Source organism: Panulirus ornatus, chromosome 40, assembly GCF_036320965.1.
Source record: "Panulirus ornatus isolate Po-2019 chromosome 40, ASM3632096v1, whole genome shotgun sequence".
NCBI classification, from domain to species: Eukaryota; Metazoa; Arthropoda; class Malacostraca; order Decapoda; family Palinuridae; genus Panulirus; species Panulirus ornatus.
Genome location: NC_092263.1, coordinates 5,680,285 through 5,702,181, shown reverse-complemented (window position 1 = coordinate 5,702,181; position 21,897 = coordinate 5,680,285). Strand labels below are relative to the sequence as shown.

General features: G+C 43.2%; 1 protein-coding gene across 1 annotated transcript in view; it reads right to left on the bottom strand.

Annotated features, from left to right (window-relative positions):
- Positions 1-15,356, bottom strand: part of LOC139761333 (ATP-binding cassette sub-family G member 5) — a 60,874-nt gene extending 45,518 nt beyond the window's left edge. The window contains exons 1-5 of the mRNA XM_071685398.1: positions 15,231-15,356; positions 9,355-9,472; positions 8,941-9,146; positions 8,070-8,214; positions 7,273-7,399 (exon numbers count right to left, since the gene is read on the bottom strand). Of these exons, the coding sequence (XP_071541499.1) occupies positions 7,273-7,399; positions 8,070-8,214; positions 8,941-9,146; positions 9,355-9,472; positions 15,231-15,284 (650 nt within the window). The 5' untranslated portion in view covers positions 15,285-15,356. The remainder of the gene's footprint in view (positions 1-7,272; positions 7,400-8,069; positions 8,215-8,940; positions 9,147-9,354; positions 9,473-15,230) is intronic.
- Between the last annotated feature and the right edge of the window lie 6,541 nt (positions 15,357-21,897).

Below are 21,897 nucleotides of genomic sequence, written 5' to 3'. Positions count from 1 at the left end.
TGTAAGAAACTGCAGAAACTGGTGACTGAGTTTGGTAAAGTGTGTAAAAGAAGAAAGTTAAGAGTAAATGTGAATAAGAGCTAGGTTATTAGGTACAATAGGGTTGAGGGTCAAGTTAATTGGGAGGTAAGTTTGAATGGAGAAAAGCTGGGGGAAGTGAAGTGTTTTAGATATCTGGGAGTGGATCTGGCAGCGGACGGAACCATGGAAGCGAAAGTGAATCATAGGGTGGGGGAGGGGGCGAAAACTCTGGGAGCCTTGAAGAATGTTTGGAAGTCGAGAACATTATCTCGGAAAGCAAAAATGGGTATGTTTGAAGGAATAGTGGTTCCAACAATGTTGTATGGTTGTGAGGCGTGGGCTATGGATAGAGTTGTGCGCAGGAGGGTGGATGTGCTGGAAATGAGATGTTTGAGGACAATATGTGGTGTGAGGTGGTTTGATCGAGTAAGTAATGTAAGGGTGAGAGAGATGTGTGGAAATAAAAAAGAGTGTGGTTGAGGGAGCAGAAGAGGGTGTTTTGAAATGGTTTGGTCACATGGAGAGAATGAGTGGGGAAAGATTGCCCAAGAGGATATATGTGTCAGAGGTGGAGGGAACGAGGAGGAGTGGGAGACCAAATTGGAGGTGGAAAGATGGAGTGAAAAAGATTTTGAGTAATCGGGGCCTGAACATGTAGGAGGGTGAAAGGAGTGCAAGGAATAGAGTGAACTAGAACGATTTGGTATACCGAGGTCGACGTGCTGTCAATGGATTGAATCAGGGCATGTGAAGCGTCTGGGGTAAACCATGGAAAGTGTGTGGGGCCTGGATGTGGAAAGGGAGCTGTGGTTTCGGTGCATTATTACATGACAGCTAGAGACTGAGTGTGAACGAATGGGGCCTTTGGTGTTTTTCCTAGCGCTACCTCGCACACATGAGGGGGGAGGGGGTTGTTATTCCATGTGTGGCGAGGTGGCGATGGGAACAAATAAAGGCAGACAGTATGAATTATGTACATGTGTATATATGTATATGTCTGTGTGTGTATATATATATATATATATATATATATATATATATATATATATATATATATATATATATATATATATGTACATTGAGATGTATAGGTATGTATATTGTGCGTGTGTGGACATGTATGTATATACATGTGTATGTGGGCGGGTTGGGCCATTCTTTAGTCTGTTTCCTTGCGCTACCTCGCAAACGCGGGAGACAACGACAAAGCAAAATAGATAATATATATATATATATATATATATATATATATATATATATATATATATATATATATATGGCGTGGGAGGCAGGTTGTTAGACGCAGTGAAAAGTTTTTATCGAGGATGTAAGGCATGTGTATGACAAAGCAAAATAAATCCTCCTCTCCTTGTATTTTAACTTTCTAAAAGGGGAAACAGAAGAAGGAGTCACGCAGGGAGTGCTCATCCTACTCGTAGGCTCAGATTGGGGTGTCTATATTTGTGTGTATGTAACCAAGATGTGAAAAAAGGAGAGATAGGTAGCATGTTTGAGGAAAGGATCCTGGATCTTTGGGCTCTGAGTGAAACGAAGCTTAAGGGTAAAGGGGAAGAGTGGTTTGGGAATGTCTTGGGAGTAAAGTCAGGAGTTAGTGAGAGGACAAGAGCAAGGGAAGGAGTAGCACTACTCCTGAAACAGGAGCTGTGGGAGTATGTGATAGAATGTAAGAAAGTAAATTCTAGATTAATATGGGTAAAACAAAGTTGATGGAGAGAGATGGGTGATTATTGGTGGATATGCACCTGGGCATGAGAAGAAAGATCATGAGAGGCAAGTGTTTTGGGAGCAGCTGCATGATGGTTAGTGGTTTTGATGCACAAGACCGGGTTATAGTGATGGGTGATTTGAATGCAAAGGTGAGTGATGTGGCAGTTGAGGGAATAATTGGTATACATGGGGTGTTTAGTGTTGTAAATGGAAATGGTGAAGAGCTTGTAGATCTATGTACTGAAAAAGGACTTGTGATTGGGAATACCTGGTTTAGATAGCGAGATATACATAAGTATACATATGTAAGTGGGAGAGATGGCCAGAGAGCGTTATTGGATTACATGTTAATTGACAGGCGCACGAAAGAGAGACTTTTGGATGTTAATGTGCTGAGAGGTGCAACTGGAGGGATGTCTGATCATTATCTTGTGGAGGCGAAGGTGAAGATTTGTATGGGTTTTCAGAAAAGAAGAGAGAACGTTGGGGCGAAGAGGGTGGTGAGAGTAAGTGAGCTTGGGAAGGAGACTTGTGTGAGGAAGTATCAGGAGAAACTAAGCACAGAATGGAAAAAGGTGAGAACAAAGGAGGTAAGGGAAGTGGTGGGCGGGGGGGGGGGGGGGATGAGATGTATTTAGGGAAGCAGTGATGGATTGCGCAAAAGATGCTCGTGGCATGAGAAGCGTGGGAGGTGGGTTGATTAGAAAGGGTAGTGAATGGTGGGATGAAGTAAGATTATTAGTGCAAGAGAAGAGAGACACATTTGGACGATTTTTGCAGGGAAAAATGCAGATGACTGGGAGATGTATAAAAGAGACAGGAGGTCAAGAGAAAGGTGCAAGAGGTGAAAAAGAGGGCAAATGAGAATTGGGGTGAGAGAGTATCATTAAATTTTAGGGAGAATAAAAAGATGTTTTGGAATGAGATAAAGTGCGTAAGACAAGGGAGCAAATGGAAACTTCAGTGAAGGGGGCTAATGGGGAGGTGATAACAAGTAGTGGTGATTTGAGTAGGAGATGGAGTGAGTATTTTGAAGGTTTGTTGAATGTGTTTGATGATAGAGTGGCAGATATAGGGTGTTTTGGTCGAGGTGGTGTGCAAAGTGAGAGGGTTAGGGAAAATTATTCGTTAAATAGAGAAGAGGTAGTAAAAGCTTTACGGAAGATGAAAGCCGGCAAAGCAGCAGGTTTGGATGGCATTGCAGTGGAATTTATTAAAAAAAAAAAAGGGGGTGACTGTATTGTTGACTGGTTGGTGAGGTCATTTAATGTATGTATGACTCATGGTGAGGTGCCTGAGGATTGGTGGAATGCGTGCATAGTGCCATTGTACAAAGGCAAAGGGGATAAGAGTGAGTGCTCAAATTACAGAGGTATACGTTTGTTGAGTATTCCTGGTAAATCATATGGTAGGGTATTGATTGAGAGGGTGAAGGCATGTACAGAGCATCAGATTGGGGAAGAGCAGAGTGGTTTCAGAAGTGGTAGAGGATGTGTGGATCAGGTGTTTGCTTTGAAGAATGTATGTGAGAAATACTTAGAAAAGCAAATGGATTTGTATGTGGCATTTATGGATCTGGAGAAGGCATATGACAGAGTTGATAGAGATGCTCTGTGGAAGGTACTAAGAATATATGGTATAGGAGGCAAGTTGTTAGAAGCAGTGAAAAGTTTTTATCTAGGATTAAGGCATGTGTACGTGTAGTAAGAGAGGAAAGTGATTGGTTCTCAGTGAATGTAGGTTTGCGGCAGGGGTGTGTGATGTCTCCATGGTTGTTTAATTTGTTTATGGATGGGGTTGTTAGGGAGGTGAATGCAAGAGTTTTGGAAAGAGGGGCAAGTATGAAGTCTGTTGGCGATGAGAGAGCTTGGCAAGTGAGCCAGTTGTTGTTCGCTGATGATACAGCGCTGGTGGCTGATTCATGTGAGAAACTGCAGAAGCTGGTGACTGAGTTTGGTAAAGTGTGTGAAAGAAGAAAGTTAAGAGTAAATGTGAATAAGAGCTAGGTTATTAGGTACAGTAGGGTTGAGGGTCAAGCTAATTGGGAGGTAAGTTTGAATGGAGAAAAACTGGAGGAAGTGAAGTGTTTTAGATATCTGGGAGTGGATCTGTCAGCGGATGGAACTATGGAAGCGGAAGTGAATCATAGGGTGGGGGAGGGGGCGAAAATCCTGGGAGCCTTGAAGAATGTGTGGAAGTCGAGAACATTATCTCGGAAAGCAAAAATGGGTATGTTTGAAGGAATAGTGGCCCCAACAATGTTGTATGGTTGCGAGGCGTGGGCTATGGATAGAGTTGTGCGCAGGAGGGTGGATGTGCTGGAAATGAGATGTTTGAGGACAATATGTGGTGTGACGTGGTTTGATCGAGCAAGCAATGTAAGGGTAAGAGAGATCTGAGGAAATAAAAAGAGCGTGGTTGAGAGAGCAGAAGAGAGTGTTTTGAAATGGTTTGGGCACATGTAGAGAATGAGTGAGGAAAGATTGACCAAGAGGATATATGTGTCGGAGGTGGAGGGAACGAGGAGAAGTGGGAGACCAAATTGGAGGTGGAAAGATGGAGTGAAAAAGATTTTGAGTGATCGGGGCCTGAACATGCAGGAGGGTGAAAGGCGGGCAAGGAATGGAGTGAATTGGATCGATGTGGTATACCGAGGTCGACGTGCTGTCAGTGGATTGAATCAGGGCTTGTTAAGCGTCTGGGGTAAACCATGGAAAGTTGTGTGGGGCCTGGATGCGGATAGAGAGCTGTGGTTTCGACCCTGATATACCACATCGTCCCAATTCATTCTATTCCTTGCACGCCTTTCACCCTCCTGCATGTTCAGGCCCCGATCACTCAAAATCTTTTTCACTCCATCTTTCCACCTCCAATTTGGTCTCCCACTTCCCCCCGCTCCCCCACCTCTAACACATATATCCTCTCGATCAATCCTTCCTCACACATTCTCTCAATGTGACCAAACCACCTCAAAACACCCTCTTCTGCTCTCTCAACCAAACTCCTTTTACCACCACACACCTCTCCCACCCCATCATCACCTACTCGATCAAACCACCACACACCACACACTGTCCCCAAACATCTCATTTCCAGCACATCCACCCTCCTCTGCACAACTCTATCCATAGCCCACGCCTCGCACCCATATAACATTGTTGGAACCACTATTCCTTTAAACATACCCACCTCCGCCCTCCGAGACAACGTTCTCTACCTCCACACACTCTTCAACGCTCCCAGAACCTTCGCCCCCTCCCCACCCTATGATCCACTTCCGCTTCCATGGTTCCATCCGCCGCCAAATCCACTCCCAGATATCTAAAACACTTCACTTCCTCCAGCCTTTCTCACCTCAAACTCACCTCCCAATTGATCTGACCCTCAACCCCAACGTACCCAACAACCTTGCTCCCATTCACATCCACTCTCAGCTTTCCTCCATCACACACTTCACCAAACCCAGCCACCAGCTTCTGCAGTTTCTCACATGAATCAGCCACCAGCGCTATATCATCAGCGAACAACAACTGACTCACTTCCCAAGCTCTCTCATCCACAACAGGCTGCATACTTGCCCCCTCTCTCCACAACTCCTGCATTCACCTCCCCAACAGCCCCACCCACAAAGAAACCAAACACCCCTGCTGCAAACCTACACTCACTGAGAACCAATCACTCTCCTCTCCTCCCGCATGCACACATGCCCCACATCCTCGACAAAAACCCCTCACCACTTCCAACGATTCGCCTCCCACGCCATATATTCTTAATACCTTCCACAGAGCATCTCTATCAACTCTATCGTATGCTTTCTCCAGATCCATAAATGCTACATACAAATCCTTTTGCTTTTCTAAGTATTTCTCACATACATTCTTCAAAGCAAACACTTGATCCACACATCCTCTACCACTTCTGAAACCACACTGCTCTTCCCCAATATGATGCTCTGTACATGCCTTCACCCTCTCAATCAATACCCTCCCATATAACTTCACAGGAATACTCAACAAACCCATGCCTCTGAAATTTGAGCACTCACCTTTATCCCCCCTGCCTTTGTACAACGGCACTATGCAAGCATTCCGCCAATTCTCTGGCACCTCACCACGAGTCATACGTACATTAAATAACCTTACCAACCAGTCCACAATACAGTCACCCCCTTTTTTGATAAATTCCACTGCAATACCATCCAAACCTGCCGCCTTGTCGGCTTCCATCTTCCGCAAAGCTTTTACTACCTCTTCTCTGTTTACCATATCATTTTCCCTAACCCTCTCACTTTGCACACCACCTCGACCAAAACACCCTATATCTGCCAATCCATCATCAAACACATTCAAAACCTTCAAAATACTCGCTCTATCTCCTTCTCACATCACCACCACCTGTTATCACCTCCTCATTAGCCCCCTTCACTGAAGTTCCCACATGTTCCCTCGTCTTACGCACTTTATTTACCTCCTTCCAAAACATCTACTCATTCTCCCCAAAATTTAATGATACTCTCTCACCCCAACTCTCATTTGCCCTCTTTTTCACCTCTTGCACCTTTCTCTTGACCTCCTGTCTCTTTCTTTTATACATGTCCCAGTCATTTGCATTACTTCCCTACAAAAATCGTCCAAATGCCTCTCTCTTCTCTTTCACTAACAATCTTACTTCTTCATCCCACCACTCACTACCCTTTCTAATCTGCCCACCTCCCACGCTTCTCATGCCACAAGCATCCCCTGCGCAAGCCATCACTGCTTCCCTAAATACATCCCATTCCTCCCCCACTCCCCTTACCTCCTTTGTTCTCACCTTTTTCCATTCTGTACTCAGTCTTTCCTAGCACTTCCTCACACAAGTCTCCTTCCCAAGCTCACCCACTCTCACCACTCTCTTCATCCCAACATTCTCTCCTCCCCCTGAAAACCCCTACGAATCCTCACCTTCGCCTCCACATTACAATGATCAGACATCACCCCAGTCGCACTTCCCAGCACATCAACATCCAAAAGTTTCCCCCCCCCGCGCGCTTATCAACCAACACGCAATCCAATAACGCTCTCCGGCGATCTCTCCCACTCACATACGCATACCTATGTATATCCCTATTCTTAAACCAGGTATTCTCAATCACCAGTCCTTTTTCAGCACATAAATCTACAAGCTCTTCACCATTTCCATTTATAACACTGAACACTCCATGTATACCAATTATTCCCTCAACAGCCACATTACTCACCTTTGCATTCAAATCACCCATCACTATAACCCGGTCTTATGCATCAAAACCACTAACACACTCACTCAGCTGCTCCCAAAACACTTGCCTCTCATGATCTTTCCTCTCATGCCCAGGCGCATATGCACCAATAATCACCCATCTCTCTCCATCCACTTTCAGTATTACCCATATCAATCTCGAGTTTACTTTCTTACACTCTATCACACTCTTACACGAAGTGCTGGTTAAGTTATAGCCCGTGTTTGCACACATATACACAGATGGTTGGAAGCAGTAAACACCTGGGTTTCTCCATAGTAACGATAATGATGCGGTTATACTTCTTAGCGTGATTACTTAATATAGAGATGACAAAGTAGGTGTTGAGAGGGTCCAGTCCCCAGGCCGGCTCGTCTAACAGGATCACAACTGCCAAGGTCAATATGTTATTAGATTATCATTCTTATGATGGTTTTTAATAACAATTGTTTAGATGTTGAGTAATTGATTACTTGATGTACTTATTTTATACTGCTGATTAGGTAATTCATTACTTGACATACTATTTTCCAAAGATAACTTTGTAATTGGTTATTTCATGTGGTTATTTTACTCTGGTAACTGGGTAATTATTACTTTAAGTAGTTGTCTTACACTATAACTACCATTACAGTTTACAGTTAACTGGTGATTAATACATTTTTCATTTGTTTGTTTCTTTTTGTTTGTTTGTTCGGCTACTCAGTTAATGTCTAAATTTCCTAAAACTCAGAATCAACATAATCGAACACTGGTTATGTTGGAAAACCTACTGTAATAACCACCAGTGTTGGAGATGGTGGTGGTGATTACTAAACCATTACTATCACCAGTGTCGTAACTACTATCACCAGCACTAACCTAACCAGTGTCGTAACTATCACCAGCACTAACCTAACCAGTGTCGTAACTACTATCACCAGCACCAACCCAACTATCATAGTGTGGTAACCACTATCACCACAGTGTGGTAACCACTACCACCACAGTGTGATAACCACTACCACCACAGTGTGGTAACCACCACCACCACAGTGTGGTAGCCAGCAGTAGTACTAACGTGGATCCTTGATGAGCTGGATGCCGATGATAAGTCTGCGGTATTCTGAGGGCATGAGCTGGTCAACTGGACGGTTGGCCACCTGCGTCAGTGCCAGGTCGGCCAGTACCTGACGTACGCGACTTGATCGTACAGAACTGCCAATCTGTGAACATTGACACCATGAATAACAGAGAGAAGGATCCAGATGCATGAATGATATAGAGAAAGAAGGATCGAGAGTGCATGAATAATCGATTGATAGAAGGATCAAGGGTGCATGAATGATAGATAGAAGGATCCAGTGCGCATTTGGCTTCACGAAGAAATATGAAAGAAGGAAGAAAGTAGGAATATAGAGGGAGGAAAATTGGAGTAATATTTCTAAATTAGGACAAGAGTAAAAAAATGTTTTTATATATAAATCTTCCTCTCTTGAAGGAGGACAATACTTCTCACTAATAAAGAATTATTCCAAAGAAAGATAAAGGAGTTTCTGAGATATGAATATATCCAAGAAATAAAGAAAATCTTACGTCGTCGATAAAGATACTCTGTGGACAATGGAACCAAAGTAACAACTTTTCTGCGATTATTGATAACTAGTGTTTCATTAGGTATCGGATCATATAAGGTAAAGTCTATGACACAGTTCTTCCTTATATACTCAGTACCACACCTTAAGATCACCTTCAATAGGCTGGAGCTCCAGGACAGAGGACTGGAAACCTCATTGATAGTCATGAAGAACTTTCAAAATCCATCTAATACGAGACTATGTTTAATAAGATATTGAGATGGATGTTAAGAAAACCAACCTGACAATTAACATTTTTAGTAAACTACCCAGCAAGGCAGTCCTCAGGTGACTACCACATATCCTGACACCAACCTTGGAGCTGAGGGAGAGCTTGGAGGAGTACTCGAGCGTCTGTTTGGCCGTCAGACCCTCCATCAGCTGGGTCTTGTGGTTGACATAACCACAAGAGTCCTGGAACAACCTTAAGGACATTGGGACGTGATTCAGTAGAATCTGACCTCTCGTGGGTCCCTGAGCACGACGAGAGATGACCTCCAGTAGGGCTCGCTTTCCACTCCCTGAAAGTTGAGAAGGTCATGATAAGAATCGAGGTCTTACTATCATGAGATAAGGAATTACACTAGGAGGATACTAAGGATGGGAAACATAATTCCAAAATGGATCTAAAAAGTGACAGATCTGGATTTAGTATTCACACGCATCTACCAAGAACCTTGCCATTAACACATGGTATGACACAGAGGCGAGAGTCGCCTGGAAACTCACCTTTGGATCCCAGAATGGCCATGAGTTCCCCTCCATGTATCTCCAGGGAGATGTCCTTGAGAATTACCCCTGTTGGTACGTTGCCTACCAGCTTCTGCACGCAAGACCCGGGCTCCACCTAATGCCACAGCCAGGCAGGTCAACCGGAAAGAAAATTCTTGTTAATATGGACGACCTATAGAAATAAGGGCAATCGACAGCCAGTAACAAAAGTACAAGACACAAACTAATATACAGGGAGAAAAAAACATCAACTTCAACATTCGCCCAACTAAAAACATCAACTTCTGCATTCACAGAACCATCTTCCCAAACACCCACACATACACTTCCATGCCCTGAAGGACACAAACCACCGCTGGAAGTACGTCAACAACTCCACCTTTGGCATCACTATCAACAACAACTCTCCTGGCTTCAGTGCCCTTCAGCACATCATCATCAGCAACCTTCAGGCCAACGGTGTCACCATCAACCGTACCAAGACTTTGATGATATACATCAACCTGGTCGCAGACAACATTCTTTCCCTTGACATCACACGAGGCCCTGACATCCTCCGTGTCAGACATTTCAAATTTCTTGGTCTCACAATATACGACGGATTAAACTGGAAGTCATATCACTATCAACAAATCTTCCTCATACCGTCTGTACCTTCTCCACCATCTGAAATTACTAGGCGTCCCACCAGTTGAGCTCAGGAATATCTGTACCATCCTCAGTCTACCCAAGCTCACTTACGCCTCCCTAGCCTTGTCCTGCTCAGTAACAGCTACAAAGAGGGACCAGACAGTAAGAGTGCAGAAAAGGGCAGGCAGTTCCATCCTGGGCCTTTATTACACCACCTAACAAGAGGATCTCATCTCGCTGAACCTGTCCACCATCTCCGACCAACACGGGCAGCTCATGCGGCTGTTTGGCAATAAAATACTCGTTCACTAACCATACAAGAGCATAAGATTAGGGTGAGCTGAGTATTTCCACAATTTGGATAAGCCTATGGGCGAGGTACATTAGAATAGCAAGGGTATGATGCAAATCTTTGGAACTCAGTGATCTGGGGAGACGAAAAATCGTTCATGACAACAGCTGCAAAGACTCTGAACTCCAGGTATGCTGAACCGAACATACACGCATTGAGAAGTGGACGAGGCTGTGGTGCGAGCTTCTATGGTTGGATGTGGTGTGGGGGACTAGGACACTTGATACGAATAGACCGTTTCCTTAATTTAGAGAAATATATACTTGAAACAATGATCCCCTCCATTCGTGCCACAGCCATTCGTGCTCCTCACCCAATTCGATTTGTTCATGATAAAAGTCCCATCCACACCAGCTACTTGGTCAGGGATTGGTTTGCTGAACACCCAGATATTCAGGTTATCGTATTGCCAACCAAAGGGGGACACGTCAACGTAACTGAGAACGTGTGGGGAATGATGGGGAGAACATGGGAGACAAGACGAACGAAATGAGGCAGCTATAGTAAATCCTGCCACTGCCGAGTGGGGAAATTTAAAACATCTACCAAACTATTGTCAAGAGTCTTGTTGATTCAGTCAGTTCCAGACAGACCGAGTACAATGAGGTAAATGGGGATGGTGAAAATATCAATCGCTTGGTCCGTGTGTAATATCATTAACGATGTTCAGAGGAAGGATGTGTGATAAATAATGTAATCTATAATGTTAGTTTGGTTAGCTGCATGTGAATGAAGCAGTGGTGCGGTTCATGGTAAACTGTGCATACCATCTATTAATTCTTATGTCGAATGTTATGATGGTTTGTTATTCACAATGAACATGACATTACTGTGTTATCGTACGATTCGTTTTCATGTTTCTTTTGAATACTTTACATGTTTTAATATTGTCATTCGTAGTACTTACATGACAAATCTATCACTGATATCAATAATGTTTGCTTTACATATTTTTCTCAATTAATACATGTTTGTATAACAAAGTGTTAGACATCATTGGATGTAGTCGCCACAAGAAATGAGTTATGATAACTGTTGTGCTGTATATCTATCACTATTTACGACAAAAACAATATATTACTGTTAATACTTGATGCTTTATTGTTGTATCTGTTCAATACTTTGTTTACATGTTCATTAAACACAGTGTCACAATGTAGTGCATGTCATCCATGAAACGGTTACTTATTCTACAAAGAAATCATCTATATTACTGTGTATGGTTGCACACTACATACTTTACGCGCCATATGATTTTAATATGGCGACAGGTCTCAGGGCACTAGACAAACCCCACACGAACATACATGGTGAAACTGTAGGAATAGTATGTTCACTTAGGATATGATCAACCATTATAAGTGTCTACACAGGTATTGTGTTAGGTCATACAGTTTTCACACGTGCATTTGTATGAATGACAGCTTATGAAGACTGAATTCTCATGGACATCACAGAGGAGGAGGAGGTAAAGAGGCTGTTATAAACCCAGTGGAGACCAGAGGGAGGGAGGGAGTCAAGTTCCTGCTCTGCTATGGTAGTTGAGGTTAAAGCCATTTATTGATATAGTAATAAAATGTCATATATGATAGACATACGAAATCTTCATGGTGCATTTATTATATGATGATGATGGCTACCAAACGTCATATCACACTATATTGCCCTTAACTGTTTACTACCAGTTTCCTACCCACATCCCCACCCTCTCGACACCACAGCAACCCCTACATGTTCATCGGGTAAGCGGCGATGACAACACCTATGATTCATGTCATGCATGATTGTACAGCATGTCCTCAGTCAGTGATACTCTGTACAGACTGCTTCACTGCTCATTGTTTCGAGTCTTGGTCGACTTACAATTACTCATTATTCAGATTTGGTTTTCATTAGATATGTGGAGGAATATATGACTAAGATATGCTAAACAACGTTAATGGTTTACAACATTATTCATGTGGATACGAAGCAAATTTTCGAAACAATTCGAATGCATCTCAACCTTCACTACCTTCGTCACTGCTCAGACATGATAGTGGCTCCAATCTTCACATCATATCATACAACACTGAATATGTAACTGATTATGACTACCGAAAATACATGACTGACAACCGTAATCCTTTCTTACATCAACGTGACAATTCTGTCATGTGTGTGTGTGAGCGTTATACAGACTCACCGTCCAGAAAGGCATGGGGACTGCACACACACACACACACGTACTTTTACGAGTGACTACACACACAACTGTCCTCCCAAACATACATATGCCCATACGTGCACTTATGCATTCACATGTACACACACATAGCCATCCTCCCAAACATACACTTATGCATTCACAAGTATACACACACAACCACCGTGCTTCGCATCCATACATATATACCTACATATAAACAGGTGTTTGCTTTGAAGAATGTATGTGAGAAATACTTAGAAAAGCAAATGGATTTGTATGTAGCATTTATGGATCTGGAGAAGGCATATGATAGAGTTGATAGAGATGCTCTGTGGAAGGTATTAAGAATATATGGTGTGGGAGGCAAGTTGTTAGAAGCAGTGAAAAGTTTTTATCGAGGATGTAAGGCATGTGTACGTGTAGGAAGAGAGGAAAGTGATTGGTTCTCAGTGAATGTAGGTTTGCGGCAGGGGTGAGTGATGTCTCCATGGGTGTTTAATTTGTTTATGGATGAAGTTGTTAGGGAGGTGAATGCAAGAGTTTTGGAAAGAGGGGCAAGTATGCAGTCTGTTGTGGATGAGAGAGCTTGGGAAGTGAGTCAGTTGTTGTTCGCTGATGATACAGCGCTGGTGGCCGATTCATGTGAGAAACTGCAGAAGCTGGTGACTGAGTTTGGTAAAGTGTGTGAAAGAAGAAAGTTAAGAGTAAATGTGAATAAGAGCAAGGTTATTAGGTACAGTAGGGTTGAGGGTCAAGTCAATTGGGAGGTAAGTTTGAATGGAGAAAAACTGGAGGAATTAAAGTGTTTTAGATATCTGGGAGTGGATCTGGCAGCGGATGGAACCATGGAAGCGGAAGTGAATAATAGGGTGGGGGAGGGGGCGAAAATCCTGGGAGCATTGAAGAATGTGTGGAAGTCGAGAACATTATCTCTGAAAGCAAAAATGGGTATGTTTGAAGGAATAGTGCTTCCAACAATGTTGTATGGTTGCGAAGCGTGGGCTATGGATAGAGTTGTGCGCAGGAGGGTGGATGTGCTGGAAATGAGATGTTTGAGGACAATGTGTGGTGTGAGGTGGTTTGATCGAGTAAGTAATGTAAGGGTAAGAGAGATGTGTGGAAATAAAAAGAGCGTGGTTGAGAGAGCAGAAGAGGGTGTTTTGAAATGGTTTGGGCACATGGAGAGAATGAGTGAGGAAAGATTGACCAAGAGGATGCATGTGTCGGAGGTGGAGGGAACGAGGAGAAGTGGGAGACCAAATTGGAGGTGGAAAGATGGAGTGAAAAAGATTTTGAGTGATCGGGGCCTGAACATGCAGGAGGGTGAAAGGCGGGCAAGGAATAGAGTGAATCGGATCGATGTGGTATACCGGGGTTGACGTGCTGTCAGTGGATTGAATCAGGGCATGTGAAGGGTCTGGGGTAAACCATGGAAAGTTGTGTGGGGCCTGGATGTGGAAAGGGAGCTGTGGTTTCGGTGCATTATTGCATGACAGCTAGAGACTGAGTGTGAACGAATGTGGCCTTTGTTGTCTTTTCCTAGCGCTACCTCGCACACATTTGGGGGTAGGGGGTTGTTATTCCATGTGTGGCGAGGTGGCGATGGGAATGAATAAAGGCAGACAGTGTGAATTGTGTGCATGGGTATATATGTATGTGTCTGTGTGTGTATATATATGTGTACATTGAGATGTATATGTATGTATATTTGCGTGTGTGGACGTGTATGTATATACATGTGTATGGGGGTGGGTTGGGCCATTTCTTTCGTCTGTTTCCTTGCGCTACCTCGCAAACGCGGGAGACAGCGACAAAGCAAAATAAATAAAAATAATAAATAAACACTACATTCATACATAAACGCACACTCAACACACACACACACACACACACACACACACGCACACATAGGTCCCCTATAAGAGCCAACTAAATGACTTCAAGTTATCTAGGCTCAGACAAGATATAGTTCAGGTGATCACTTACATATGTTTGATCCGTCTGCTCTCACTCGTAGTAATGGACACACATTCGTGGTAATGGACACACATTCGTGGTAATGGACACACATTCGTGGTAATGGACACACATTCGTGGTAATGGACACACATTCGTGGTAATGGACACACATTCGTGGTAATGGACACACATTCGTGGTAATGGACACACATTCGTGGTAATGGACACACATTCGTGGTAATGGACACACATTCGTGAGCAAACGTTTTTCCCTGGAATGAGGCAAAGTACTTTTTCTTCAATAAGATTGTAAACATATGGAATAATGTAACAAAGCAGTTAACAACATTACCATAGATAGGTTTAAGCGTAAACGATAGATATATTAGCTTCAGGTCCACAAGTGATATTTGCGTCATCTTTGTTATAATAAAAGATTACAAGTGATTCTGAAACATCAGTAGGTTTTTATACTCTTACCACAGCAATCCATGAGTTGCTGATCTTTTCTACCATCAGGTATAGCCTCGTGAGGACTAGGTGATCATTGCATACAGGTCTCCAAGTCCTTTTAGGAACATTGTCAAACTCTACGAGTGATACGTTAGGTCAAGACTGACTGCTCTTGTGTGGAAAATATTGGTTGTGACTCTTATGTAGTAAGTACAGTGTGATGCATATTAAGTGACTAATGTAAGTATAGGGTGATACATAAAGCTAAAACTGACTGACTGACTGACTCACAGGGCCGGTGTGAAAGACGCTGATCAACTCCAGTACGAATTCGCTGCTCATCATCTTGGTATCCTGTGGAAGAGGCCGGAGGTTAGCGTATGACTACAAGGTGTTCCTGAAGTAGGGAAGACAGCATTGGACAGACGAACTGAGGAGAACAAGTTTACGGAGGGAAGAAGGCGGGTTGAAGAAACGTAGAGAGCCGACTCATTCTTTCCATACGACCAAATCATTTCAGCACATTCTCCTTAATTCATGTATATCCTCTCTTACTACACCTTTTTATTACCCTTTTATCACTTACTCGAACAAACCACCTCACACCTCATACTGTCCTCGTACATTTCATATCCAACACATCCACCCTCTTCCTCACATTCTCATCTATAGCCCATGCCTCTCATCCATACCACAATATTGGGATTACTCTACCCTCACACATGCCTGTCTTCGCCCTCCCAGATAGTGATCTCTTTCCACACATTCCCCAACACTCCCAGAACCTTCGCCCCCTCCCCCACCCTGTGACTCACTTCAGCTTCCATGATTCCATTTGCTGACATGTCCACCCCAATTATTGAAAACAGTCTACTTCCTCCAAGTTTTTTTTTTTTTTCAGACTCACACCTCAGCTAACCAGCCTTTCTTATCTGCTAAACCTAATAGCCTTGCTTTCCTTCACGGTTACTCTCACTTTTCTCCTTTCTCACGCTCTTCTGAACTCGGACATCAGCTTCTGCACTTATCATTCGAACAACAAGTGACTTACCTCTCAGACCCCCGTCCTTAACAGAGTGCAGACATGCCTCTTTCTCAAAGACCCTCGCATTCACCTCCCTCCCTCACCATCCCCTTCCATAAGCAGATCAAACAGACATAGTGACATCATACACCCTAGCCACAGACCCACCTTCACCTGGAACCACTCACCCTCTTCTCTACATACTTTGTACTCATGCCTTACTATTTGGATAAATGATTGCTACTTTTAATACCTTTCCTCTTATACCATACATTCGTCAAGCTTTCCTCAGAATCCCTAACGACGTTTTCATAAGCTTTCTCCAAGTCTTGACTGACCAAATTAAGCAGGTAAACATTTACAAAAATAATTAATTTAGTGTTGAAAAAGGAAGTGAATCAAGTGGTTTGTTTGTTTACATGAAAAATAGTCAAGTAAGTTATCCCAAAATTTCATCTATCCACATCCTGCATGGAAAGACCGGTAATTGTATCTTGTATCATTGGAAATCTTGTATCATTTGTATGGGTTTTCAGAAAAGAAGAGTGAATGTTGGGGTGAAGAGGGTGGTGAGAGTAAGTGAGCTTGGGAAGGAGACTTGTGTGAGGAAGTACCAGGAGAGACTGAGTACAGAATGGAAAAAGGTGAGAACAATGGAGTAAGGGGAGTGGGGGAGGAATGGGATGTATTTAGGGAATCAGTGATGGATTGCGCAAAAGATGCTTGTGGCATGAGAAGAGTGGGAGGTGGGTTGATTAGAAAGGGTAGTGAGTGGTGGGATGAAGAAGTAAGATTATTAGTGAAAGAGAAGAGAGAGGCATTTGGACGATTTTTGCAGGGAAAAAATGCAATTGAGTGGGAGATGTATAAAAGAAAGAGACAGAAGGTCAAGAGAAAGGTGCAAGAGGTGAAAAAGAGGGCAAATGAGAGTTGGGGTGAGAGAGTATCATTAAATTAAGGGAGAATAAAAAGATATTCTGGAAGGAGGTAAATAAAGTGCGTAAGACAAGGGAGCAAATGGGAACTTCAGTGAAGGCCGCAAATGGGGAGGTGATAACAAGTAGTGGTGATATGAGAAAGAGATGGAGTGAGTATTTTGAAGGTTTGTTGAATGTGTTTGATGATAGAGTGGCAGATATAGGGTGTTTTGGTCGAGGTGGTGTGCAAAGTGAGAGGGTTAGGGAAAATGATTTGGTAAACAGAGAAGAGGTAGTAAAAGCTTTGCGGAAGATGAAAGCCGGCAAGGCAGCAGGTTTGGACGGTATTGCAGTGGAATTTATTAAAAAAGGGGGTGACTGTATTGTTGACTGGTTGGTGAGGTTATTTAATGTATGTATGACTCACGGTGAGGTGCCTGAGGATTGGTGGAATGCGTGCATAGTGCCATTGTACAAAGGCAAAGGGGATAAGAGTGAGTGCTCAAATTTCAGAGGTATAAGTTTGTTGAGTATTCCTGGTAAATTATATGGGAGGGTATTGATTGAGAGGATGAAGGCATGTACAGAGCATCAGACTAGGGAAAAGCAGTGTGGTTTCAGAAGTGGTGGAGGATGTGTGGATCAGGTGTTTGCTTTGAAGAATGTATGTGAGAAATACTTAGAAAAGCAAATGGATTTGTATGTAGCATTTATGGATCTGGAGAAGGCATATGATAGAGTTGATAGAGATGCTCTGTGGAAGGTATTAAGAATATATGGTGTGGGAGGCAAGTTGTTAGAAGCAGTGAAAAGTTTTTATCGAGGATGTAAGGCATGTGTACGTGTAGGAAGAGAGGAAAGTGATTGGTTCTCAGTGAATGTAGGTTTCCGGCAGGGGTGTGTGATGTCTCCATGGTTGTTTAATTTGTTTATGGAGGGGTTGTTAGGGAGGTGAATGCAAGAGTTTTGGAAAGAGGTGCAAGTATGAAGTCTGTTGGGATGAGAGAGCTTGGGAAGTGAGTCAGTTGTTGTTCGCTGATGATAGAGCGCTTGTGGCTGATTCATGTGAGAAACTGCAGAAGCTGGTGACTGGGTTTGGTAAAGTGTGTGAAAGAAGAAAGTTAAGAGTAAATGTGAATAAGAGCAAGGTTATTAGGTACAGTAGGGTTGAGGGTCAAGTCAATTGGGAGGTAAGTTTGAATGGAGAAAACCTGGAGGAAGTAAAGTGTTTTAGATATCTGGGAGTGGATCTGGCAGCGGATGGAACCATGGAAGCGGAAGTGAATCATAGGGTGGGGGAGGGGGCGAAAATCCTGGGAGCCTTGAAGAATGTGTGGAAGTCGAGAACACTATCTCGGAAAGCAAAAACGGGTATGTTTGAAGGAATAGTGGTTCCAACAATGTTGTATGGTTGCGAGGCGTGGGCTATGGATAGAGTTGTGCGCAGGAGGGTGGATGTGCTGGAAATGAGATGTTTGAGGACAATGTGTGGTGTGAGGTGGTTTGATCGAGTAAGTAACGTAAGGGTAAGAGAGATATGCGGAAATAAAAAGAGTGTGGTTGAGAGAGCAGAAGAGGGTGTTTTGAAATGGTTTGGTCACATGGAGAGAATGAGTGGAGAAAGATTGACCAAGAGGATATATGTGTCAGAGGTGGCGGGAACGAGAAGTGGGAGACCAAATTGGAGGTGGAAAGATGGAATGAAAAAGATTTTGAGTGATCGGGGCCTGAACATGCAGGAGGGTGAAAGGCGTGCAAGGAATAGAGTGAATTGGAACGATGTGGTATACCGGGGTCGACGTGCTGTCAATGGATTGAACCAGGGCATGTGAAGCGTCTGGGGTAAACCATGGAAAGTGTGTGGGGCCTGGATGTGGAAAGGGAGCTGTGGTTTCGGTGCATTATTACATGACAACTAGAGACTGAGTGTGAACGAATGGGGCCTTTGTTGTCTCTCCTAGCGCTACCACGCACACATGAGGGGGGAAGGGGTTGTTATTCCAAGTGTGGCGAGGTGGCGATGGGAACAAATAAAGGGAGACAGTATGAATTATGTGCATGTGTATATATGTATATGTCTGTGTGTGTGTATATATATATGTGTACTTTGAGATGTATAGGTATGTATATTTGCGTGTGTGGACGTGTATGTATATACATGTGTATGTGGGCGAGTTGGGCCATTCTTTCGTCTGTTTCCTTGCGCTACCTCGCTAACGCGGGAGGCAGCGACAAAGCAAAATAGATAAATAAATAAATAAAAATATATATATATATATATATATATATATATATATATATATATATATATATATATGTTATCCCTGGGGACAGGGGAGAAAGAATACTTCCCACGTATTCCCTGCGTGTCGTAGAAGGCGACTAAAAGGGAAGGGAGCGGGAGGCTGGAAATGCTCCCCTCTTGTTTTTTAATTTTCCAAAAGAAGGAACAGAGAAGGGGGCCAAGTGAGGATATTCCCTCAAAGGCTCAGTCCTCTGTTCTTAACGCTACCTCGCTAACGCGGGAAATGGCGAACAGTATGAAAATATATATATATATATATATATATATATATATATATATATATATATATATATATATATATATATATATACAAAGGCAAAGGGGATAAGAGTGAGTACTCAAGTTACAGATGTATAAATTTGTTGAGTATTCCTGGTAAATTATATGGGAGGGTATTGATTGAGAGGGTGAAGGCATGTACAGAGCATCAGATTGGGGAAGAGCAGTGTGGTTTCATAAGTGGTAGAGGATGTGTGGATCAGGTGTTTGCTTTGAAGAATGTATGTGAGAAATACTTAATAAATACTTCGAAAAGCAAATGGATTTGTATGTAGCATTTATTGATCTGGAGAAGGCATATGATATAGTTGATAGAGATGCTCTGTGGAAGGTATTACGAATATATGGTGTGGGAGGCAAGTTGTTAGAAGCAGTGAAAAGTTTTTATCGAGGATGTAAGGCATGTGTACGTGTAGGAAGAGAGGAAAGTGACTGGTTCTCAGTGAATATACGTTTGCGGCAGGGATGTGAAATGTCTCCATGGTTGTTTAATTTATTTATGGATGGGGTTGTTAGGGAGGTGAATGCAAGAGTTTTGGAAAGAGGGGCAAGTATGAAGTCTGTTGTGGATGAGAGAGCTTGGGAAGTGAGTCAGTTGTTGTTCGCTGATGATAGAGCGCTTGTGGCTGATTCATGTGAGAAACTGCAGAAGCTGGTGACTGGGTTTGGTAAAGTGTGTGAAAGAAGAAAGTTAAGAGTAACTGTGAATAAGAGCAAGGTTATTAGGTACAGTAGGGTTGAAGGTCAAGTCAATTGGGAGGTAAGTTTGAATGGAGAAAAACTGGAGGAAGTAAAGTGTTTTAGATATCTGGGAGTGGATCTGGCAGCGGATGGAACCATAGAAGCGGAAGTGAATCATAGAGTGGGGGAGGGGGCGAAAATCCTGGGAGCACTGAAGAATGTGTGGAAGTCGAGAACATTATCTCGGAAAGCAAAAGTTGGTATGTTTGAAGGAATAGTGGTTCCAACAATGTTGTATGGTTGCGAGGCGTGGGCTATGGATAGAGTTGTGCGCAGGAGGGTGGATGTGCTGGAAATGAGATGTCTGAGGACAATGTGTGGTGTGAGGTGGTTTGATCGAATAAGTAATGTAAGGGTAAGAGAGATGTGTGGAAATAAAAAGAGCGTGGTTGAGAGAGCAGAAGAGGGTGTTTTGAAATGGTTTGGTCACATGGAGGGAATGAGTGAGAAAAGATTGACAAAGAGGATATATGTGTCGGAGGTGGAGGGAACGAGGAGAAGTGGGAGACCAAATTGGAGGTGGAAAGATGGAGTGAAAAAGATTTTGTGTGATCGGGGCCTGAACATGCAGGAGGGTGAAAGGAGGGCAAGGAATAGAGTGAATTGGATCGATGTGGTATACCGGGGTTGACGTGCTGTCAGTGGATTAAATCAGGGCATGTGAAGCGTCTGGGGTAAACCATGGAAAGTTGTGTGGGGACTGGATGTGGAAAGGGAGCTGTGGTTTCGGGCATTATTGCGTGGCAGCTAGAGACTGAGTGTGAACGAATGGGGCCTTTGTTGTCTTTTCCTAGTGCTACCTCGCACACATGAAGGGGGAGGTGGATGGTATTCCATGTGTGGCTAGGTGGCGATGGGAGTGAATAGGGGCAGACAGTGTGAATTGTGTGCATGGGTATATATGTATGTGTCTGTGTATGTATATATATGTGTACATTGAGATGTATAGTTATGTATATTTGCGTGTGTGGACGTGTGTGTGTGTATACATTGTGTATGAGGGTGGGATGAGCCATTTCTTTCGTCTGTTTCCTTGCGCTACCTCGCAAACGCGGGAGACAGCGACAAAGCAAAATATATATATATATATATATATATATATATATATATATATATATATATATATATATTATCTCGGAAAGCAAAAATGGGTAAGTTTGAAGGAATGGTGGTTCTAACAATATTGTATGGTTGCGAGGCGTGTGCTATGGATAGAGTTGTGCGCAGGAGGGTGGATGTGCTGGAATTGAGATGTTTGAGGACAATGTGTGGTGTGAGGTGATTTGATCGAGTATTGATGTAAGGGTAAGAGAGATGTGTGGAAATAAAAAGAGCGTGGTTGAGAGAGCAGAAGAGGGTGTTTTGAAATGGTTTAGGCACATGGAGAGAATGAGTGAGGAAAGATTGACCAAGAGGATATATGTGTCAGAGGTGGAGGGAACGAGGAGAAGTGGGAGACCAAATTGGAGGTGGAAAGATGGAGTGAAAAAGATTTTGAGTGATCGGGGCCTGAACATGCAAGAGGGTGAAAAGCGGGCAAGGAATAGAGTGAATTGGATCGATGTTGTATACCGGGGTTGACGTGCTGTCAGTGGATTGAATCAGGGCATGTGAAGCGTCTGGGGTAAACCATGGAAAGCTGTGTGGGGCATGGATGTGGAAAGGGAGCTGTGGTTTCGGGCATTATTGCAT